The sequence below is a fragment of the Aspergillus campestris genome (assembly GCF_002847485.1).
Source record: "Aspergillus campestris IBT 28561 chromosome Unknown P168scaffold_10, whole genome shotgun sequence".
NCBI lineage: Eukaryota > Fungi > Ascomycota > Eurotiomycetes > Eurotiales > Aspergillaceae > Aspergillus > Aspergillus campestris.
The window spans coordinates 1006434-1028529 of record NW_020194345.1 but is presented as its reverse complement, the minus strand read 5'-3'; the positions used below and the strand labels follow the sequence as shown (position 1 = coordinate 1028529).

General features: G+C 53.7%; 7 protein-coding genes across 7 annotated transcripts; 3 read left to right on the top strand and 4 right to left on the bottom strand.

Annotated features, from left to right (window-relative positions):
- Nucleotides 1–5577: 5577 nt before the first annotated feature.
- P168DRAFT_273216 (nucleoporin NDC1) lies at nucleotides 5578–8111 on the bottom strand. Its single transcript, XM_024835366.1, has 3 exons — nucleotides 7821–8111; nucleotides 7445–7712; nucleotides 5578–7380 (listed from the first exon to the last, which is right to left on the bottom strand). The coding sequence occupies exons 1-3, from the start codon at nucleotides 7954–7956 to the stop codon at nucleotides 5820–5822; spliced, it is 1965 nt and encodes a 654-aa protein (XP_024690794.1). The 5' UTR covers nucleotides 7957–8111; the 3' UTR covers nucleotides 5578–5819.
- A 197-nt stretch (nucleotides 8112–8308) lies between these two features.
- On the top strand, nucleotides 8309–9648 carry P168DRAFT_292283 (SNAP receptor PEP12). The gene is made up of 2 exons (XM_024837558.1): nucleotides 8309–8718; nucleotides 8773–9648. The coding sequence occupies exons 1-2, from the start codon at nucleotides 8422–8424 to the stop codon at nucleotides 9301–9303; spliced, it is 828 nt and encodes a 275-aa protein (XP_024690793.1). The 5' UTR covers nucleotides 8309–8421; the 3' UTR covers nucleotides 9304–9648.
- Nucleotides 9649–9734: 86 nt separating this feature from the next.
- Nucleotides 9735–10562, bottom strand: P168DRAFT_306378 (cytochrome c1 heme lyase CYT2; the record flags this gene model as incomplete). Its single annotated transcript, XM_024839020.1, has 1 exon — nucleotides 9735–10562. One exon carries the CDS (start codon nucleotides 10560–10562, stop codon nucleotides 9735–9737), a length of 828 nt encoding a protein of 275 aa, XP_024690792.1.
- A 263-nt stretch (nucleotides 10563–10825) lies between these two features.
- Nucleotides 10826–12461, top strand: mvd1 (diphosphomevalonate decarboxylase MVD1). Its single transcript, XM_024835365.1, has 2 exons — nucleotides 10826–10952; nucleotides 11039–12461. Exons 1-2 carry the CDS (start codon nucleotides 10882–10884, stop codon nucleotides 12180–12182), a joined length of 1215 nt encoding a protein of 404 aa, XP_024690791.1. The 5' UTR covers nucleotides 10826–10881; the 3' UTR covers nucleotides 12183–12461.
- Nucleotides 12462–12490: 29 nt separating this feature from the next.
- On the bottom strand, nucleotides 12491–16899 carry P168DRAFT_273204 (Elongator subunit IKI3; the record flags this gene model as incomplete). The annotated part of the gene is made up of 7 exons (XM_024835364.1): nucleotides 12491–13911; nucleotides 13964–14097; nucleotides 14150–14403; nucleotides 14453–14795; nucleotides 14851–15564; nucleotides 15615–15707; nucleotides 15759–16899. The coding sequence occupies 7 exons, from the start codon at nucleotides 16897–16899 to the stop codon at nucleotides 12628–12630; spliced, it is 3963 nt and encodes a 1320-aa protein (XP_024690790.1). The 3' UTR covers nucleotides 12491–12627.
- A 488-nt stretch (nucleotides 16900–17387) lies between these two features.
- Nucleotides 17388–17759, bottom strand: P168DRAFT_329158 (cytochrome c oxidase VIIc family protein; the record flags this gene model as incomplete). Its single annotated transcript, XM_024841438.1, has 3 exons — nucleotides 17388–17413; nucleotides 17478–17510; nucleotides 17579–17759. 3 exons carry the CDS (start codon nucleotides 17754–17756, stop codon nucleotides 17388–17390), a joined length of 237 nt encoding a protein of 78 aa, XP_024690789.1.
- A 295-nt stretch (nucleotides 17760–18054) lies between these two features.
- Nucleotides 18055–21962, top strand: P168DRAFT_273203 (ATP-dependent RNA helicase MTR4). The gene is made up of 6 exons (XM_024835363.1): nucleotides 18055–18903; nucleotides 18961–19051; nucleotides 19103–20164; nucleotides 20231–20829; nucleotides 20899–21464; nucleotides 21530–21962. The coding sequence occupies exons 1-6, from the start codon at nucleotides 18157–18159 to the stop codon at nucleotides 21708–21710; spliced, it is 3246 nt and encodes a 1081-aa protein (XP_024690788.1). The 5' UTR covers nucleotides 18055–18156; the 3' UTR covers nucleotides 21711–21962.
- The last annotated feature ends 134 nt before the right edge of the window (nucleotides 21963–22096 follow it).

The window sequence follows — 22096 nt, the reverse complement described above, 5'->3', positions numbered from 1 at the left end:
CATTGGGTTGGGGTATTTGGGGGGATCCCATTGCATTCTCCTATAACAGGGTCGACTCTTACGATTCCATCATCCGAGGAAAATCCATACTAATGATAACAACAACAACACATCCAAGAAAAGGGGAAGAAACAATCAGGTCCAAGGAACAGGAATTCCAGAAAAAACGGCCATCCAAGGATTGAAGCAATGCTCATCCAGGGTACAAAGCAGAGGGACGAATGGATGTCTCTCCCTCTCCGCCCATCAAGGCCTAGTGGGCTCCACCGTGTCCCGTTAGATACATGCACTGCCACAATGCTGCTGTCATGACCAAATCACTGAGGAGTATGGGCACGGAGTAATCAGCCTACAAATAATATTCATTATTACAAAAATAAATAATAAAAAAGGAGTTCCCCTCCCCTTTTCCGTCTCCATGTTCAACCCTAACCTGGGTGATGCGGTACGAGTGGACCACTCGTATGCCATCATTCTTGCCCAGGAAAGGTGGCGTGCAAGTGAAACGTAGGGTGAGATACGAGGAAGAGGACAGAAGGGAAGAGAACAGAGGAGGTAAGACCTTACAAGGCGAGGGAGCACCAGTAACGCGATATACGATCTTCTCCATTCCCAGTACATCATCGGGATGAGACCTGCTGTATTTTACCTAGTTGCCATCGCTGAGTTGCCACGTGCTACGTATCAAGTCTCAAAATGAAATAGAAACAGGAATACGAGGTCTGGAGTGGTTGCCATCGCCACAAACATTACAGAGCCCACTCGACGGGAATTGGCCGGGTATTTGGCGCGGACTCAATGGTGAGAGATGAGGTTGTCTCGGGCCGGCCTATAACGACTGGATATCCAATGCAGCGGTTTTGCCTCCATCAAGAACACGCAGCCATCTCCACCACTGGCGCAAGTGGCAATCCAATGGATCAGATATAGGCCGGGTGGGGGGTTGAATCTATTATTATGCTTTACGTTGCCTTTGTCGGCTGGCAAGGCAGCGGCGTTGTCTGGCCATTTGCCATTACTCTCCCGGTTACTGGGACGGGAGACAGTACGCAAATTGGTCGATGGGATGATCGACTAGATGACGAAAGCACATGCGTCTCCGGGACGAAAGAAGAAGGAGAATAAGACCCAGATGCCGGAAGTAAGGGGAGTTACAGGATCTATGGAGATGGAGCACTCCGTAGATGAAGTAGATCGACGAGAAACCAAAAAAGAACGAACAAAAGAAGAACACAAACGAATTGACAACAGGGCAATAAGCGCTCTTGCTCTCCGTAGTTACTACCACAGTCAATAGGTAGGTACTACTCCGTAGGTAGTATCTACCTGGAACGCGGCCTAAAGCGCCGTCAGCCGTCAGCCTTCAGCCTTAGGAGGCTGCAGGCTAGTCGTGCACAGACAGCCCGATACTAGGCAGTCCTTAGTGGTACCGTCGTAGTTAGTATCATCGAAGTTAGTACAGAGGACGATGGAGGGTTACAGAGGACCGCCCCGCTAAGACGCATCCCATCCTTCGATGGTGGTCACGATACGATACTCGGATGGGACAAGGATTGGTCTTTCTTCCCAATCGGTAGATATGGATCGATTGGATCAGAATGATCTTGCAGGAGTTTAAGCGTTTAACTGAGGATCTGCGTTGACTCGTATAATAAAGTACATAACCTGCATCATACAGTTGGTTCGAGTTTACCATCGCTATTATTATCCTTTTCTCTGGCTGTCTCGAGTCTCGGAAGAAATCTGACTGTCAATACTCCGTACCAAACAGGGAATATGATTTGTTAGCTTCATCTGAACCAGGGTTGGAATATGAAACAGCGTTCCCGTCCAAACAAACAACGACAAAAGAGCTTTCTAGAATGATACTACCATCCATTCAACCAAATCAACCCGTGTAAACCCACCGAACAAGGAATGAAAATCAAATGAAATAGAAAAAAACTAACCAAAATAGGACTCAGTCATAAATCAAAACCTGGATCGAGGAGGACCCTGATGCCGATCATCCCGGATCCGGGAATAGATAAACCACCCGCCGTGCTAGACCGGAGTGGGTTGGAGGCACGGCAGTTGGCCTGGGATTGACTTGACTGGACTGAGGTATGCGTGAGAAGAGCTTATTCTTGTCATCTGCTGGCTTGGCTTTTTCTATTGTCTTCTGTTACCCTTTTCTTGGTGCCCTGGCTTACTGGTCTTGATATGAGGCTTCTTGGCTATTACCCATCAAACAAGCATCATGTCAACAGCGATGACGCAGCGTCTCGGTCGGATATCATAGTACCCTGACGAATACTGATATCAATCCTGCGCAAGGGATCAAAGGATCACCTCGTGTTGAAGCGCTAGGGCTGTCAATCCAAATCAAATCATAAAATTAATCAAAATGAAAATCAAGTACGGACAGTAACCATCACAATAATGAACAACACAAGAGAAGGTAATATAAAAAAGAAAAGAAAAGAACAAAAACCTCCACAACCCCACGAGGCTGCTTTAAGGCAGCCCCGCCAACGCGGTGAATCAACCAATGCCAGAGCGGATATTGGTTTGAGGATCTGCGTGCGTGGTTGGAGAGGGAAGATCGGGGGGGAAACTTAAGTTGACGGGGGTTATCATTGTATTCGAGATATTTAGGTCAGTACCACCAGTACCGGTAAATAACAGGAATAAGAAGGCTATTGTTCACGGCCAACCTTGTTGATATGATATCCATCGTGATAAAGAAGATACAGTCTGAAGGCAAGGAGGAAACAGTATGTCTCCTGGATAAAGAAAGTCTGGGCCTCACTAGCGCCGGCTCGGGGGCTGTGCAGACTGCTCTTACGCAACTGGGCCACGCTAGAACAAACCAACCTATACTTCGATAGGATACATGTATTCAGTACCGGTATCGTTACCTGCAGGTAAAATACCACTGGGTAATTTGCATACGGGTCCATCCACAGACCGCTTTCCACCTCAACTATGGATGGATGTTGACCTTGTTATATCTCATAGCATAAGGCCGATCCTGATCATCCTCGTCCCAGGGTCACTCTCTACTCTCCATCATATGAGATGGACGAGAAATGATGTGCGAGGGACATGACGTCATTTCCATCAGGGTCATCCTTCTGGAAGCCTTGAGGCGAGTAGATACGTTGGTATCTCCCTAGGAAAGATCCTCCAAGGATTCAGAACAATTGAGCTGCCTATGCGGAGATAGCTTCAGGCAGCCTACAATCAAGTTGACTAGTGCTATCGACTATGGAATATCCGACCATGGAATAAAAGATATCATGATCATGGAGTTCTCTGTTGTACGGAGTAAGGTATTGTGATTTTCTCTCAAGCTAGCCCAGCACTGCCTCGTTCGTGCTCCACTGTGGTGCATGAAGCCCACCTGCCCAAGTAGGTTAGGTCGGGGAACACTACAGTCGGTCATACATAGTAACCTGGATGCTGTCTGTTGAGGAAGGAATCTCCTTTACTGTTTGAATAGAAGGAGGAGGTGAACTATCACTCTTCAAGTGGGTTGAATCCCCCAGGATCCATCAACGGTGATCAGGCTTCCCCGGAGAACCTGAGTCCTAGCTTCTTACATCATATGCTATTCAATCTATACACAGTATTTTACGGCGCACTTTGTATATACTACCTATATACCAGACATTTATAACCTGTCTGGAGGATATCCCATCCCTATATCAAACCCTGTCCATCAATATAATAGTACCTTGTCTACAAGATATCACTGAAGATACCTAGCCATTTACCAAGCTATCCAGACACCTACTACCTAGATACTATATCAACGCTCAACGCCAAGCTCTAAATCACATCCAACTCATAAGCACTAAATCCTCCCACAATCCGCCGCAACACGAACAAGCCTCCTAGCCAAACCACTCAGCCGTCATGAGGCTACTTGCCATTCCAGCTCCTGGGTCTGTCTCGGACCCACGTCTGTGATGCTGGACCCGCATGAGGCGGTTTATTGACCCCATTGATCGATGCAATGGTGTTGTGTCTGTGTCTGTGTCTGTGGCTGTGGCTGGACACTGTTGACCAGTTTCCGTTCTGGTGATAGTGATGTACATATAACTATGTGTACCGAGCAAGAGGACAGATAAAGACAACGGGTCACATACTTATGTTTATCGAGTCATATTCTTCGAATGCCTCGTTTACGAATTCAACCTATGGATTTAACCCCTTACACAGTCAATCGCTCAGCCCTGTTCGGAGGCAAAAACACCATGTCGGTCACACGAGCCGATACGACAAGGCTGCGAGTGCGGGGGACGGACGACGGGACAGCGGCGTGTGTGCCCCGCGCTTGACGAAGCTGCCTATTTCCTAGTGGGTTTACTGCGCAGAATGTCTGGATAGTGGTATGGAGACTAGCTTGTGGTATCGGTGTATAGAGCACTTTCCTACCTAGGTACTTGCGGATCATGGTGTGACTGCGCCTCAGGATGGTATGAGGAGGATCCGTTGGATTTGCACAGCCTGATTTTAGGGATGGAAGGCAGACACTGACATCTACAGAGCACAGGGAGAGAGGGATAGAGAGAGAGGGGAGGGAGAGACAGGATCGAGCCATTTGCCCCTCTGTCGGGTCGGTCTCCTGCTGACGCGGACATTTTCCTGGTATCTAAGTGGCTCAGTACTATTGTCTTTCTCTCTCTCTCTCTCTCTGTGTGTGTGTACTAGGGGATGCTCGGAGGATTGCAAATTTGACAGGATACGGATAGTGTATGTCTTTGGTGATGTTATTGATTCCGGTTCTGGTCTGTTACATCCCTACATAAATATCTACCTATCTACCTAAGTATGTATATACCCGCATGAACTGTTTGCTTATCTACATGTAAGAACTGAACTGTTCGCTCACGGACATCATCGACGACCGCCTAGACTGACCATCCCCTAAAGGAATCCTCACTTGGACCTCCCATACGTAGAGCCCAGACGTTAGGGCCTAAATCATCCATCTACTTCTTTAGGTAGCTGCGCACGCACACAAGCAGAGCAGACCCAACCACCATCATGCGCGTATAAGAAAGCACGGACGTATCTGCCAGTGCGCGCTGCAGCCGTATAGTGGTGGTCAGCTAGGCCTGCCAACTGTCTCAGTCGTACTATAAGTACATACTCTTGAGTGGTTATTTATAAAGCTGGCGCTGCTTACCTTAAACCTAGTAGTATTGCCGACTGGACCTTCGGAGGCTTTCAGATAGTTTGCTTGTTGCTTGTCTAGGGTCCCGCTTGAACCGTTGCGCTGGCAATGTTGGATTGGCAGGGGTGGGTGGGTGTGTATTGATATATGTAGGTAGTATTCTACCGTCACACCATCGCTCATTGCCGTAGGGTCGAGACGCACTCGGCTGTTTATAGTGCAGTGTGGTTGGTCTGTTGTGTAAGCTGAGGGGCGTTGTCTGGATGTTCTTTTGTTTGGGTCTGTATACCCTGTGGTTTGGCGGTGTATGTTTGTATGTTGATGGCCTATGAAAATGGGAGATTGTGATCCTTGCGCGTGGAGTGTATCTCTAGATTTGAACCCGTGTAGGGTTCGAAATTGAAGTTGATTGAATTGAATAGTACCTGGACTAACGCCGCAACTATGCACAGCCAAAATTTTGACGATAAATAGAAAGAAAAAAGAAAGAAGAGACATAATCGGAAGCAATGAAAACGGGGAAAGGTCCCAGCCAGTAGTCTGGATCGTAACTTTCCTAAACACTTGGAATAGCGCAGCACATATACCACCTGTATAAGGGTGATAAGAAAGCAAAAATACATGATCATCGTAGACCAGCAAGCCGGAAGATAGGTTAGAAGATTGGTTCTTCGTCGGCTACCCCGGCTGCCTCGCGAGCAAGTCGGAGGTCTTTCCCGACAAGCCCAATGTCCCTGAGGTAGAGGCTAAATGCGGAGAGAAGCGCGGTCAGCGAATTCTTGAGCGTGTATAGCACAAGGTCCACGTCGGGGATCCGGCGGGCTTCGGCCTGAGCCTCCGGGTTGCTGGAGGGTGGGAAGTTGATGTCCGTCCAGTGCGCGTCCAGACCCCCGTGGATAAAGGGCTCCAGAACCATGATGGTCTCGGTGAAAAGGCGGACCACCCCCGGCACGTCGGCCTGCACCTTGCCGTACTGGTCCTCTTGCAGACTGGCGATGAGGAGGCCGGTGAGGGATTCGATGGCGTCGACGACGGAGCAGAGACTGGCGTGCGGTGTGCCGAGGACGATGCCCGAGAGTCGTCGCGCGTAGGTCTGGCGGAAGAGGAGGCCGACTGGAGACCGCAGGATCTGGGCGAGGATCGGGTGGACGTTTTCGGGTTTCAGAGTCGATGGCGTGCCGCCCGTGAGCAGTTTGAATTCTTGGGACGAGGCGAGAAGCTTTTGCTTGCGCTCTGGGCTCAACATGGCGGAGGAAGCGCGGTCGAAGACATCGCGGGCTCGTGCCCGGGCCACGGGGGTCCAATCTGGAGCCTGTCCGTACGACTTGGCTGCGGAGCTAACGGCCTCTTCGAGCCTTGCCTGCCGAGACGTCCCCTTGGGCGAATCCGCGAAGACATTGCCCTCCTTGGGCGGGTCGGTCAATCGCGGGAGCGTGTGAAGCACGGGTTCCGCTGGTTCCGCTTGCGAGGGCGTCGCGCCCGCTGGCGGGTTCTGCTTCTCGTTAATTCGCGTCGAGATGCCTCCGATGATCTCCGTGGCGGCCTGGTGGATCTGAGACCAGGCGGCCCCGCCCTCGCGGTCGATGTCATTGAAGATGGCCTTCCGCCGATCCGGAAACTGCTGGCTGATGAAATACAGCTCCCAGAAGGCGAACGTCTTGACCGTCTCCTTCTTCGCTTGCAGGCCCGTCAGCAGGCTTCCGTTAGGATCTTTCGCCTCGCCCGTCAGCGGCATGCCGCGTTTGAGCGGCTCCTTGCTGAGAAAGAGGGAGAAGCAGATATTCGCGGTTTGCCAGCACAGGACCAAGAGGGCGCTCGAGAACAAGGTCCGGACAAATAGTGCCGGGCCAATTGGCGGTAACAGACCTGGCGGATCTGCGGCGGACCGTGGGAAATCCCAAAACAGCCGTGCAAAGTACATGGTGAAACTCCATGCGGGCCGTCGAAGGAAGAGGGTGTACACCACAGGAGTGGCCGCAACAACTGCAGAACTGCGCAAAAAGCCGTCTCGGATCATAGAAGGGAATGCAGCCTGGAGGCGCTTCGTAATGGGGTCGGTCTTCCGCTCCGCAGCACCAATCTCCCGCTTAGCGACGGGGATAGGAATGCGATCAAAGTCGTAGTAGAGGTGGGCCGCGGACTGCGCAAGAGCAAGAAGGAAGTGGCAGGTATAGAGGTAGATAGGCCTTTCGTTGATGCTGGCCCTCTCGTGTGGCCTAGTAGTTTCGTGTCAGCAATCCTCTGCCCATTTCATAGGTATCAATCCCAGTGCAACCCTACCTTCCTCGTTTCACCCATTCAAGGTGAGCGTCCGTCGGGGCGGCGAATTTATAAATCTCACTAAACCACCAAGCGGAGAAAATATACCAGCCAACAGTTTGAATAATGTTTAGCGGAGCGAGATATTTGAGTGTGCTGAGCGGGGAAGACGTCGTTCTCGCGCCGACGTGCATCTGGCCCACTCGTAGAACGAAGATGACGAGACAGGAGATGAAAAGAAGGACAGTTCGGATGCCACATCCTCCAATTGGGAACCAAGACCACAGAACTGTGAAAGACAAAAGAAATAGCGTATTAGCTACCGGACACACTTAACGCGGCGCAAGATGACCGTGACCACAACTACCGGGGAGAGGATTTGGCTTATTGCACGTACAAGATGATTTTTGGCCAATGAGAAATGCTACGAGGTAGCAGACCAGTAGTGTGACTGCGGAGGCATGGACAAACCTCCTATGCAGCGCCGAGGTCAAGATGCGCCGGTAAGGGCGAGGCCGGGCAGTAGCCGCCATGATGCAGGTTGAACGAAGGACTGCACGAGCTCACGGAGGGAGAAGGAGGGACAAATTCACAGCATGTTCAGCAGTACAAAACAAATACAATCGCAAGCCTCAGATCTGAAAGCTCGGATGAGCGATTCGAAGGCGAGAAACCGTGGACAGTGGAGGGGGTGGAGTTGATGGAGTGAAATAATCATGAAGCTTTTTTGACGGCCGCATCAAAACATGCACCAGCCACAGCTCACCGCCTGCGAGGTCCGAGTCAGGTGACCACCAGCCACACCGGGCTTATCATCAGGTGATCATTGGTCGGCTGCCTAAGGATGCAGGCGCCATCCGCCGTCGAGCGTCATACGCCGTTGATCGTCGGGACCTGCTTCATTCTCCTCTTCTCCTCTTCTTCCTTCCCTGCTCCCCTCCACTCCCAGTCGCACCCTTCTATCGATCTCCCCAGATCCATATACTACTTCCTTCGCTATGTCTTTCGATCGCTTAGATTCCCTAGAGTCCCAGCCGACGACAATGCGCCGGTCTGATGACCCCGAGTACCGAGATGACCCGGAGTTTGATCGCTTCACCGAAAATCTCTCTAACAAGTTGTTTTCGCTCACCTCGAACATCACGCGGCTGTCCGACCAGATCGTCCTTTTAGGGACGCGACGGGATACGGAGAGAGTACGCGAGCGGGTCCATACCCTGCTGGAACAGACTCGTGCCGGATTCAAGGATGCAGCTGAGGGCATTAAGAAGGTCCAGATGTGGGAGGACGTAAACGTATGTTCTAGCCTGATATATCATACAGCACATTAAAGTACTAATGTTTTATAGCCCTCTCAAAAATGGACTCAGCAGAAACTGTCTTCGGAATTTCGCGCCACCTTGGACGAGTTCCAGACGATCCAGCGTCGCGCGCTGGAGAAGCAACGCGCCTCTGCCGTGGCTGCTCGCACCGCCGTAGAGGAGGGCGAGCTGTCTGCTGAGGGCCACGGCGGGGAACAGCAGCAGCAGCTCCAGCAACAGCTGGAAGAGCAGCAACCCCGCCTGGCGAACCAAGACGAGGTGGACTTCCAAGAATCGCTCATCATCGAGCGGGAGACGGAGATCCGGAACATCGAGCAAAGCGTCGGCGAACTCAACGAACTGTTTCGCGATGTCGCCCACATTGTCCATGAGCAAGGGGGCCAACTCGACATTATCAGCGACAATGTCGAGAATGTCACGCACGACACTCGCGGGGCGAATGTCGAACTGCGGAGCGCCAGTCGGCACCAGAAGAATGCGCGCAACAAGGCCTGCTGCCTTCTTGTGATTCTTGCTGTGATCCTTCTGATCATTGTGCTGGCGGCTACCCTTGGATAGACGGGTGTGACCATCCTCATGTGTTCTTTTATCATGGCTCGAAGACGTTGATGTGTTTTGATACGCCAGAATTTCCTATGATATCCCTCTAATGTTTTGCTCATTTTGTGTGTGGTTGTGATGTCTTCAACCACTACTGCCATTTTGCGTTCTGTCTTGGGATTTATTACATGGTCGACAGGCGCATATGGAGTGGGCATGCGCAATGACTTTCATTCATTCATTCTTTCCTTTTGGTCTTTTATTATTATATTTTACGTCCATGTCTGTCTTTTTAACTTTTTATATGTGAATGGAGTAGAACTATCATACATAGCTTCTGTTATACAAAGATTATACATCGTCATGTGCCAAAACATTATCCAAACTCCGGGTCCGCCTCTATGTGCATTGAAAGAAAGAAGAAATCAGCCTCCAACCGAGAAGCCACCCTACAGCCCAGCGAAGCGGCTGAACCTCATCCGACACCCTTCCACGGTGTTGAGTTTAGGGCGCACATCCAGGTAAAAGCTCAGCTTCCCCGACCCGGCATTGTTCGACAGGCCGGCACCCTGCGGCCCAGAGGTCTTCCCCTGGTAGAAGTCAATCACGTACTCGACGCGTTCCCCACCGCACCGCTCCACCACCCAGTCATGTCGATCAAAGGGAAGCTGGTAGCCCAACATCAAGTTGTTGAAGCGGGCGCGAGGGCTCAAGAACTCCGGGTCGACGCCCAGTCCCTTGAATGAATACAGACGGGGCCCGCCGCACTTCCGACTCCCGGGGTCCGACGCGGGCGCGCGGCTCTCCCAGTCCAGAATCTGCTTCCAGGCCCGTTCGTTGACTGCGTTGTGGATGGGGATGATGGACGCCACGCTGGTGGCTAGCTCGGAGGCAGAGTTGGTGGAGGCGGGCGTGTTGCCTTTGCGCACGAGGGCTTCGAAGAACTGCTTCTCGGACGGATAGATCCAGTTCCCTGTTGATTTGTCGTGGCCCGTTTCGGCTTCCGCGTTGGATGGCGTGCCGTGCGATGCGGCGTACGGGGACGGAGTCTCTGCGGCAGCTCCGGACGGGTCCGACGTGGGATCGAAGGCGCGCGGGATCGTGCTCACTTCGCGATCTGAGGATAGGGGTCGTTGGGACTTGGACTTGGGCGTGTTGTCGTCGGCAGAAGCCTGCTTCTGTTGTTGCAGCCATGCCTCGCGGGTTTTATGATCGACGGGACATGTTGCGGCCGAGTCGGCTGGGGGCGCAGAGGGAGTGCTCGCACCAGCTCCCATGATGATCCGTCAATGTGAGTTGTGTGTGATTGAGCGAGATAACGGAATGACAGGGACCCGGGGCTAGCAAGGGTCGACAGTGAGACTGGGATATTTGCAGTTGATTAGGAATCAACATCGTGATTATTTTCTTTGGGCGGAGAGAATTTCAGGCACTCACCGCCTTCGCGCCTTTCCGTACGGGGTAATTTAATTATTGATTTATTGTCTCCGCTTCCTCCGTTTCTCCTCTTCGCTTCTTCGTCTGACACCCCTATTCTGGTCTTTTGAATTCCCTCCCATACTCCTCGTCTTCATATATTGGATTAGTATTATTACAATGGCTGCTTCTACCGATCAGACCGTGTACCGGGCGACCACCACGGCCCCCGTCAACATCGCCGTTATCAAGTCAGCGCCCCTCCTTTTCTTGACCGGGGGATAAATCCCCCACTAAGCGCTGAGCCAACATCCCATACTGACAATAAATTCACTAGATACTGGGGAAAGAAAGATACGACTCTGAACCTGCCTACGAACTCGTCCCTCTCCGTTACTCTGTCGCAGCGCTCGTTGCGCACCCTCACCACCGCCTCCTGTGCGGGCAAATACCCCTCCGCCGACGAACTCATCCTCAACGGCAAGCCCCAAGACATCCAGTCTTCGAAACGCACGCTCGCCTGTCTGTCCAACCTCCGCGCCCTGCGTCAGTCTCTCGAGAATACCGACTCCTCTCTGCCCAAACTGTCCGCCCTCCCCCTGCGCATCGTCTCGGAGAACAACTTCCCCACCGCCGCCGGTCTGGCCAGTTCCGCTGCAGGCTTCGCCGCTCTCGTCCGTGCCGTAGCCGACCTCTACCAGCTCCCGCAGTCCCCGCGAGACCTCAGCCGCATCGCCCGCCAGGGCTCCGGCTCCGCCTGCCGCTCCCTGATGGGCGGCTACGTCGCCTGGCGCGAAGGCACCGAGGCCGACGGAAGCGACAGTCTGGCCGAGGAAGTGGCGCCGGCGTCGCACTGGCCCGAGATGCGCGCCGTCGTCCTGGTCGTCAGCGCGGATAAGAAGGACGTCCCCAGCACCCAGGGCATGCAGACGACCGTGGCGACGTCGAACTTGTTCGCGACGCGCGCCACGACCGTCGTCCCCGAGCGCATGGCCGCCATCGAGACGGCCATCCAGAACCGTGACTTCCCCACCTTCGCGGAGATCACCATGCGCGACTCCAACGGCTTCCACGCGACCTGCCTGGACTCGTGGCCGCCCATCTTCTACATGAACGATGTCTCCCGCGCCGCCGTGCGTCTCGTCCACGACATCAACGAGGCTGTCGGCCGCACCGTCTGCGCTTACACCTTCGACGCGGGCCCCAACGCCGTCATCTACTACGAGGAGAAGGACACCGAGCTGGTGGCCGGCACCGTCAAGGCCATCCTGGGCGAGAACGCCGAAGGCTGGAGCGGTCCGTTCCACGAAGCCGTCAAGAACGTCGCGGGCCCCGGTGTCGCCCTCGACAAGGTCGACCCGCGTGCCGTCGAGGTCCTCAAGGGCGGCGTCAGCCGTGTGATCCTGACCGGTGTGGGCGAGGGCCCTATCAGCGTCGAGGAGCACCTGGTCAGCGAGTCCGGGGATGTCCTGTCTCATTAGGCTTTCCTGGATAAACTCGTTCCGCGGTAATTCAGAAGTATATGTTAAGGATACCTACCCTGTTACCTTATCTTGATTCGTGGTGAAACTAGAGCGGATACCCACATTCTCTTTTGTTTGAGTTATATAATTTTGTTCGTGTGATATAGTTTGTATCGACACATACTATCGTACGTCTGTAGGCGTGCGGTGAGATCCATATATACGTCCAGCGTCGCAAGATGCTGTTAATTCCATGTTTAATCTTCGTTAGCAATATTCCACGACATCAGGTACTTGCTATCTAGTAAAGCTTTTATTTAATCATTCATTCAATGCGTCAATCGCTATACTTTACTTTTTCTTTCCCCATGTCTATAGTTATATATCGGGAATGTAGTCAACCCAGATCCCCAGGCCTTTCTCCCTATCCCAATTCAACAATTCGGCCAATTCAACAACACAACTAATTCAACAACGCAGACACCTTCAACTCCTTAACAACCGGGACATCCGTCCGCGGTTTCCCTTCCAGACCAGCCGCACCACCATCAGGGAACCCACCACCATCCGGATAACCACCACCCCCAGCATGTGCCGGCACATCACCACCACCAGCACCAGCCATCTCAAACACCTCCTCCCGACAATCACCACACAGCTTCAACACCTCCCCCATGGTCTTCTCAACGGCAGCAGCGCGCTCCCGCATACCCCTCCGCAGCAGCGCAAAGACAAGGTTCTCAACCTCCGCGACCGTCGCATTCGCACGCTCGATCAGCCGCCGCACGCTGTTCACAAGATACTCTTCCTCGTAGACGGTGCCCTTCTTGCCTGTCGCGCGTTTGCGCTCTTCCTTGCGCCGCGCTTTGGCGGTCTGCTGCGTACTGGTTGTTCGGCCCGTGCGCCCCGTGTTGCCCGTGTATCGCGTGAACATGCTCCGGCCGGCGAGGGTGGATGCGTTTGTGGGGGCGAGGGACACGTTGTCCGGGATGTCGGCGCCCATGTCGCCGGATGTGGGGTCGCCGCCGAAGTAGGCGAGGGGGTCGGTGATGCGGCGGATGCGCAGTTCGCGGATGCGGGGCACTTGGGTGTTGAGCTGGGTGCGGAAGTCCGCGAGGAGGTCCGTCATTGTGCCCATTGCGTCGGCGAGGCCGCTGTCGATTATGTCGGCGAGGAGGGACTGCTGGTTGTGCAGGGCGAGGAGGCGCGTCGCGTCTGCGAAGCGGGAGCCGCGACAGAGGAGGCGGGCGGCGGTTGGGATGTCGTGTAGGTGGTCCGCGTGGATTTGGGCAGCGGAGATGTAGTCGCGGCTTTCTTCGACGAGGGTTGTGGCGAGTGTGAGCGCGTGGGCGGATAGCTCGTCCGGGGAGAGGGGGACCATCGTCGCGCAGTAGATGGATTCGCGCCAGAGGTGGGCTAGTTGGTAGGCTTGATATGCGTCTGTGTAGAGGGCGAGGGACTCGTAGGCGATGCCTGCTTCTTTGAATTTGGACTGGTCGTGGAGATAGTCGCCGTAGAGGCGGGTGATCTCGTGCAGCTGCTCCGGCTGGTACTTGTAGACGTCGATGGCGTCTTTGTACAGCACGTGCTTGACGGCATACGACCGGAGTTCGTCGTCCGCGTTGAGCTTGTGGAGACTGTGAAGGGCCTTGGCCCAGCGCCCGAGATAGTTATCAATTTCGAACTGTCGTCGCAGCTCGGGCATCTGCTGGAGCTTCCGTAGGAAGGGGAGGTATTCTCGAGGATCCTAATTCTGTGAGAAGGTATTTGGAGGACGCGGCTGGTAAAGGAGTACTTACCCGCTGGGCTTGTTGCGCGACCATCAATGTGAGCTCTAAGTCGTAGAGACCCAGTGCGTTATCGTATAGACGATTGGCGTCGGTCAAGAAGCACATGTGTTCAACCGCGTCGTCCGCTTGCTCGGGTGCTTGTTCTGCGACTGGTTAGCTCTTGTTCTGCAGATAGTGATGCCGTCTGATACACACCTCTCAGGCGAGCAGCCAGCTGAAGACCGCTCTCGAGGTCAGGAGGGAATTTGCAAACATGTGCGGTGATAAGGTTGTGCAGATTGGTATCCAGTCGCTTCTCGAGAGTCGAAAGGAAGGCGTCGCAGATCCGGTTGATCTTGCTGCCTTTGACTGGGACTTTCGGGGCGCTGGCAGTTTCCACCCCGGCGGGAGAGGTTGTCTGGGGTAGCTTAAGGGTGTCTTTGTAGAGGGTTTGCGAGACATCCTCGTCGCTGGGAGCGTTAGCATGTTGTGCCGAACGTTTGACCGTGGACTGCATACCTCAGGCGAGAAATAAATTCATCGATGAAATCGACCTTCTTGACCTGGTCCACGAAAAGCTGAACATTGTCCATGAACTGCTGGGGCGCATAGTCGTGGAGAATATTCATATCCACCATCTGACTACGGCAAGTGAGAAATGCTCGTCGGTAGTCTTTGTTGTCAATGAAGTATCGGATCCCCGCAAGGACGAGAGCCCGTGGGTATACCGTCTCAATGTTACCACGAGGCGCCTGTAGAGTGACGGAAAAGGTGGAAGGGATGACAGACACCAAGCGTGATCCGCGCTCAATACTTCTACAGCGCTCGTCTGTCTCGGGGGTATCTGGAGGGACTTCCATATCTAGGAGCTAGAGTCAGCAAATGTGACAGACACGAGGCGCTTCGGGAATGCTCACCCTCTGGCTGAGTCAAGTGGACGAATTTGAGCAGGTGCTGCGAAGTAGTGAAGAGGACGTGAGATTGTGTGAGGAGGAAGGAGGTGCAGTTTTTGGCGAGAAGGGTCTTGTTGGCGTATAGTGCACCGGTCCTGGTCAAGGAGATCAAGATGACCTCCTCTTCAGAGATTCGAACCGCCTTGGCCCAATAGGTATCTGCCGATGGACTCTGCTCCCAGTTAGAGAGGACAAACTCATCTTGCGGAGACACTGTGATGTTCGAGTAGGTAATCGGTTGACCAGGCTGGCGAACATGAGAGAACCACAGAGCCTCATGTCCAAGAGAAGAGAAAATCGAAAACAGCTGCTCCGAGCCCGCCGTTTCGTACGCCATCTGAGTCGTTCGGTTCTCCAACGTAGTCCGCTCGATACCGGTCTTGTTGGGCCCGCTACTCCTGAGGACGTAGACCTCGGTCTCGTTGAGAAAAGCGATCTGGCGAGGCCGACTATCGCGAGCATCCGACAGCGGATAACTAGACTCTAGGATCGGGGTGACCACGGGGCGAGTCTTCAGCGACCAGAGATATACAGCAAAGCAGTCGTTCATGAGCACCGCGATACGGGTGCCCGACTTGCTGAATGCGACGTCGATGGCGTTTGAGTCCAGTGGCAGCTCGTTGTGCGCCATGGGGGGTGGGACGCCCGATAGCCGCAACGGCGTCAACTTCAAGGTTTCTATAATGGTCAGATACGTCCCTTGGAGGGCTTTTGGGGTGTAGACTCACTTCCATCAATGACTGCTGTAGCGCCAACATCTTCCGGTGCCACGGTCGACCCATGAGACACGTCAAAGACGAAATCTACGTCCAGGATTGATGCTGTAGAAGATCAGCACATGCTCGTGGGGTTAAGGATAAACAGTAAATTACCGGAGGCAGCCGCAACAAATCGCAACGCCTTCTCCTGGTGCCACTTGAAGGCAAAGGGATGCGAATATTCCGGATCCACGACCACAAAGATCTCTTGCTTCAGGTAGTAATGGTAATTGCCGACAGTCCAGAACTGAACCCGGTCCCGGAATTGGACCGCCAGTACCGTCGAGTCAACATTCCAGTTCAGCTGGATATCCGACGCCCACGACGACGATCTCTCTTCTTCGGTGACGCGGAGAGTGAATTGCCCGTGACGCAGACCATTTCTTTCGAAAAAGACGACATCAACCCTATCATCCAATCGCTGGATCCCTGCGATCAAGTTGCCGGAAGGCCTCCAGCTGAGAGCGCCCTCTAGACCATCAACAGGTTCACTCACACTGTCCAAGCTTCCCTCGCGCGAGTACACCCTAACGGCACGGCGGGCACCCGTCTCGACGCTGTTGACCGCGATGTAGGCGCCGTCTCCCCTCCAAGTAATGGTGGTCTTGCCATCGTCGTTGCTGCTGAGATTTCCTTGATCCACCTTCTCTGGCACAGTCGGATCCCGGAGCGCCTTGGCTCGCTTTCCCTGGAACTGCGTCTCACGCTTACCCCAACCCACAGAGACATGCTGCGACGCCTGGAGGTCGTCGGGGGTGAACGTAATCTCCGCGACATTCTCAAACTCCCGCGTCATGTACAACAGAGTATTGGCGCGAGTCGTCAGCGCTAGGAGCTCTTCATCGGGAGACCACGCCGCCGCAGTGATCCCCACATCGACCGAACCCAGTATCTCGATCTTGTCCTCCCCGGGCAGAGGCTCCTCGCGGACGATGATGATATCGCCTCCTTCCAGCACGAGACAGGCTGTCAGATTGTCTGCAAAATACTGCAGCGAGAGGACACGGTCGCAGGGTAGATCTGGGAGTGGACAGGGCGCGTCCCATGATGCGATCACTTCGAATTCGGTTGCGGAGACGGGCTCGGAAAAACAGGCGTCTTGTCGCTTTCTTCGCAGCTCGATAATCGCTGTCTCGGGGGTCGGTCCGAACGTGCAGACGAGGGCGTCCGAAGCTGTATCCCATGCGGTCGCTGTGAGAGGAAGGCTGTTCTGTAGGTGCACCTCGGCGAGGCGCACGTTTTTCAAATTGCGCATCTTGGGAGGTTGAGGGAGCGGCCTTTTTTACCCCGCCATGAATCAACCAATTTTGACCTTAAAATGGGACGGATTCAATGGTCAATAGAAAGAAAAAAGAATAAGATCAACCCTTACAATCTTTTCAATTCCCTATATAAGTAAAAGAGATGGGGAGAGTTGACCGGAGTGTGTGGGTGTGAACGATATCAATTCCGCCGATTAGATTTTATTTAATTTTCTTGGGGAACAAAAATCGACCAATGACTTCATCCATATTGGCCCTTATGCCTCCATCAGCCCAACACAATAACCAGACCTTTATTCTCCATCTACGAGCCTTTACTTCTAGTAATAACCTCGGGTTTACGTTTAATTGAGATAGAAACCGGTAGAAAGCCAAACTCATTCAATTCTAGCTTTATACACAACCCTCCTCGCCCTGAATAAGCGTACATTTTCGGCCATTCCCAAGAACCAAGATGCCGACACGCGACCGCAGTAAACCCTTAACGGGACTTGTAGGTTTGCCAGACTAAAGAAAAGAGCAACGTTAGGGAATCGGTCGGAGAGGAGTGCACAGGCGACAAGGAACATACCAGCAATGCCGAAGGGAAGACCGAAACCGACGGCTAAAGAAACGGATGTCAGCCATTGTGCATCGTCAATGCTTCCACCAGACCCAACCGGGTATACTCACTCATGAAGCTCCAGTATCTCCAGAAGAAGTGCTTGGTCAGGGGGTTGAAGGGGATGTTGGAGCGAGGGCCCTCGGCGTAGTGGTACGGGCTACCGAGCTGGGCGCGGGTGGTGGAAAAGCCACGGCGGGCAATGGAGGAAGTGGCCATACGGGCCCGGAGAGCGGTAGCGGCGTTCATCTTTTGTAGAGTGTCAGTATGGAATAGATTGAGAGGAAGAGAAGAGAGTTCTGTACCTTGAATTGAACAGTCGAGAGCACAAGAGTGGTACGATTGGGGAAGAGCAGGAGGGAAGTGGAACGATTCACTAGTATTGAAGTTAGTATTGAATCCGACTCCGTCCGGTCGGAGAATCCCACGTGATGAGTGGTGACTGAAATAGTAAGTTTCTCCGGAGAGCTCGGTCGACCCGCTCAACTATCGCGATCACCCAATCAAAAATTATATTGAAATTTCTAGTTGTCGAACAAGAGATCGAAAAGAAGTCGCCTGCCTCTCTCTCTTCCTCCCCTTCCCATTCCACAAGTCACTCTAGGTCACATTCTCATTTCCCGCCCGTCGCGGATGACCTTTGAGAGAAATGGATGAGCTGTTCGACGTCTTCGAGGACCAGCCCCAGGCGGGCAAGCCGTCCACCGCGGCGCCCAAGCGACAGAAGAAGGACAAGAGCAAGAAGCGCCAAGTCAATGGTGATGTGAAGGCGGAGGACAACAAGTCGGCGGAGACCACAGAGAATACCCCCATGGACGATGCCCCCGCCCCCGCCCCCGAACCCGCCGACGAAGAACTTCCCGATGCCCCGGCTCCCGACACGCCCGATGCGAAACGGCCGCGACTCGACAAAGAGCCCGAGCCGGTGGTAGCAGATCTGTTTGAGACGGCGCAGGAGCGTGAGATTGCGGGTTCGGCGGGCTTGCAGGCATCCAAGGAACCGACCTCCGTCGTGCTGCAGCACCAGGTTCGACATCAGGTTGCGATTCCGCCCAACTATCCCTATGTGCCCATCTCCGAACACAAGGCGCCCGAGAACCCGGCGAGGGTGTGGCCGTTCACCCTGGATCCGTTCCAGCAGGTCTCCGTCGCATCGATCCAGCGCGAGGAGAGTGTGCTCGTGTCCGCCCATACCAGTGCCGGAAAGACGGTGGTCGCCGAATACGCAATCGCACAGAGCTTGAGAAATAACCAGAGAGTCATCTATACGAGTCCGATCAAGGCATTGAGTAACCAGAAATACCGGGAGTTTGCCGCGGAGTTTGGGGATGTTGGGTTGATGACGGGAGATGTTACGATCAATCCCACGGCTACGTGTTTGGTCATGACCACGGAGGTTCGTTCATTATAGCTCTCTCTTATACGGAACATGGCTAACATACTCGATCGTTAGATTCTTCGGTCCATGTTGTACCGCGGCTCGGAGATCATGCGCGAAGTTGCCTGGGTTGTTTTTGACGAAATCCATTACATGCGCGATGCGAGTAAGTGATGGACGCAACTCGTCAAGGTATCTACATCGCTAACAAGACTAGCGCGTGGTGTCGTCTGGGAGGAAACCATTATCCTCCTGCCCGATAAGGTCCGATACGTGTTTCTGTCTGCCACTATCCCCAACGCCATGCAGTTCGCGGAATGGGTCACCAAAATGCACAACCAACCCTGCCACGTCGTATACACGGATTTCCGACCGACGCCCCTGCAGCATTATTTTTTCCCCGCCGGCTCCGAGGGCATGCATCTTATCGTTGACGAAAAAGGACAATTCCGAGAGGAGAACTTCCAAAAGGCCATGAGCACCATTGCCGACAAGCAGGGTGATGACCCGGCCGATGCGATGGCAAAGCGGAAAGGAAAGGGCAAAGACAAGAAGATCAACAAGGGTGGCAATCGGGGTCCGACGGACGTTTACAAGATCGTCAAGATGATCATGATCAAAAACTACAACCCCGTCATCGTCTTCAGTTTCAGCAAGCGCGAGTGCGAGAAGTGCGCCCTGGACATGAAAAGCCTGGCTTTCAACGACGACTCCGAAAAGGAAATGGTGTCCAAGGTGTTCGACAGTGCTATTGAAATGCTGTCTGAAGAAGATCGCAACCTGCCCCAGATCCAGAACCTTCTTCCCCTTCTCCGTAGGGGCATCGGTGTTCACCACTCCGGTCTCCTCCCCATTCTCAAGGAAACCATCGAGATTCTCTTCCAGGAAGGACTCATCAAGGTTCTCTTTGCCACGGAGACATTCTCCATCGGTCTTAACATGCCTGCCAAGACGGTCGTCTTCACCAGTGTGCGCAAGTTCGACGGGTTCAGTCAGCGCTGGGTGACCCCCTCGGAGTTCGTGCAGATGTCGGGTCGTGCGGGGCGAAGAGGCCTGGATGACCGAGGTATCGTCATCATGATGGTCGGCGAGGAGATGGACCCGGCCGTGGCGAAGGAAATCGTTCGGGGTGAACAGGATCGGTTGAACTCGGCTTTCCACCTTGGGTACAACATGATTCTAAACCTCATGCGTGTCGAGGGCATCTCGCCCGAGTTCATGCTGGAACGGTGTTTCTACCAGTTCCAAAACACCGCCGGTGTTGCAGCTCTGGAAAAAGGTATGTCGATCTCAGTGTGACGGACGATAATCCTCTCTCTCGCAATCGTACTAACTTGAGAATCAGAGCTGAAGCAATTGGAGGACACGAGAGCCAACACGGAAATCTCCGACGAGGGCACCATCCGTGAATATTACGATCTACGGAAACAGCTCGCGCAGTTCACCGACGACATGCAAGCGGTCACCAGTCATCCCAGCAACAGTCTCCCGTTCATGGTCCCGGGACGATTGGTGCACGTGCGGCACATGAAACAGGATTTCGGGTGGGGTGTGCTCGTGAATTACAAAAAGCGCAAGGCACCCAAGGGCCCGAACAAGGAGGAGCTGGAAGAACACCAGAGTTACATCCTGGACGTCTTACTAGTCATTTCGGACGGATCCGCGGCCCCGACCCAGACCTTTGAGGACCTCCCCAAGGGAGTGCTCCCTCCCCAGGAGGGACAGGAGACTCGGATCGAAGTCGTCCCCATGACGCTCGCCTGCGTGCAGTCCATCGCGCAGATCCGACTCCACCTCCCCAAGGACTTGAACAACAAGGACGCGCGCAACGGGGTGAAGAAGGCCCTGGCCGAGGCGAAGCGGCGATTCCCTGATGGGCTTGCCGTGTTGGACCCGATCGAGGACATGGGAATTAAAGACGACAGCTTCAAGAAGCTACTCCGGGTATGTTACCAGCCGACCGTATCTTTAGAGAGAGGAAGAAAGTTTTTACATCGCTAACATGCATGACAGAAAATCGAGGTTCTCGAGTCCCGGCTCCTCGCGAACCCCCTGCATAATTCGCCCCGGTTACCGGAGCTCTACGACCAATACGCGGGGAAAATGGAGTTGGGGACCCGAATCAAGGACACCAAGAAGAAGATCTCCGAAGCCATGTCGATCATGCAACTGGACGAGCTCAAATGCCGCAAGCGGGTGCTCCGTCGATTCGGCTTCATCAACGAAGCCGAAGTGGTGCAGTTGAAGGCGCGCGTGGCGTGCGAGATCAGCACGGGCGACGAACTGATGCTCAGCGAACTGCTCTTCAACGGTTTCTTCAACCCCCTGACCCCCGAGCAGATCGCCTCCGTCTTGAGCGTGTTTGTCTTCGAGGAGAAGACCAAGGAGACGCCCGCTCTGACCCGGGACGAGTTGGCCAAGCCCCTCAAGGAGATCCAGGCCCAGGCCCGCATTGTGGCCAAGGTTGCCCAGGAATCCAAGCTGGCTGTCAACGAGGACGAGTACGTGCAGAGTTTCCACTGGGAGCTTATGGAGGTGATTTACGAGTGGGCGAATGGGAAGTCGTTTGCCGATATCTGGTATGTGGAGACCTTCCTCATCCTAGAGTTGAATGGATTGATCGCTAACTTGTTCGTTCTTCCAGCCGCATGACGGACGTATACGAAGGCAGTCTGATTCGTGTGTTCCGGAGACTGGAGGAGTGTATGCGACAGATGGCGCAGGCATCCAAGGTGATGGGCAGTGAGGAGCTGGAGGGTAAGTTCGAGACGGCGTTGACCAAGGTACGACGAGATATCGTCGCCGCCCAGTCGCTGTACCTGTAAGCTGGGGGGATCTATCTCTTCGTATGATTATCTGTCCTGCCTTACTTTAGACCTACTTCGACTGTTGAGAAGTACTTGCACTCTGATTCGCCGGATGACGCCGTTGTCTTGGGTGGGCGCATTTTCCCTGGCGTCGGGCGACCACGGGCTTCCTTTTTCATTTCTTCTGTTTCGTTTTTAACTTTTCCCCATGTAATTATTATCTAGAATTTGAGTCGGACATGATGATGGAAGAGAAATCGACTCCGGCGTTTGGTTGCTGGGAAGAATCCCAATCGACTGATCATACTTATACTTGATGGATGACTGAGGTGTCTGGATGGCGTATGTATGTTACCGATACCGTAATGTGCTTACCGCACCAGGAATAGCGGGTTTAATGGAGG

Coding starts and splice junctions, on each gene's coding strand:
- P168DRAFT_273216 (XM_024835366.1), bottom strand. CDS start 7,956: ATGGCGGCTACTGCCCGGCCTCGCCCTTACCGGCGCATCTTGACCTCG. Junction 7,713..7,820: donor CATTGGCCAAAAATCATCTT/GTACGTGCAATA, acceptor TGTCTTTCACAG/TTCTGTGGTCTTGGTTCCCA. Junction 7,381..7,444: donor GAATGGGTGAAACGAGGAAG/GTAGGGTTGCAC, acceptor CGAAACTACTAG/GCCACACGAGAGGGCCAGCA.
- P168DRAFT_292283 (XM_024837558.1), top strand. CDS start 8,422: ATGTCTTTCGATCGCTTAGATTCCCTAGAGTCCCAGCCGACGACAATG. Junction 8,719..8,772: donor AGATGTGGGAGGACGTAAAC/GTATGTTCTAGC, acceptor AATGTTTTATAG/CCCTCTCAAAAATGGACTCA.
- mvd1 (XM_024835365.1), top strand. CDS start 10,882: ATGGCTGCTTCTACCGATCAGACCGTGTACCGGGCGACCACCACGGCC. Junction 10,953..11,038: donor GTCAACATCGCCGTTATCAA/GTCAGCGCCCCT, acceptor TAAATTCACTAG/ATACTGGGGAAAGAAAGATA.
- P168DRAFT_273203 (XM_024835363.1), top strand. CDS start 18,157: ATGGATGAGCTGTTCGACGTCTTCGAGGACCAGCCCCAGGCGGGCAAG. Junction 19,052..19,102: donor CCATTACATGCGCGATGCGA/GTAAGTGATGGA, acceptor TAACAAGACTAG/CGCGTGGTGTCGTCTGGGAG. Junction 21,465..21,529: donor AAGTCGTTTGCCGATATCTG/GTATGTGGAGAC, acceptor TCGTTCTTCCAG/CCGCATGACGGACGTATACG.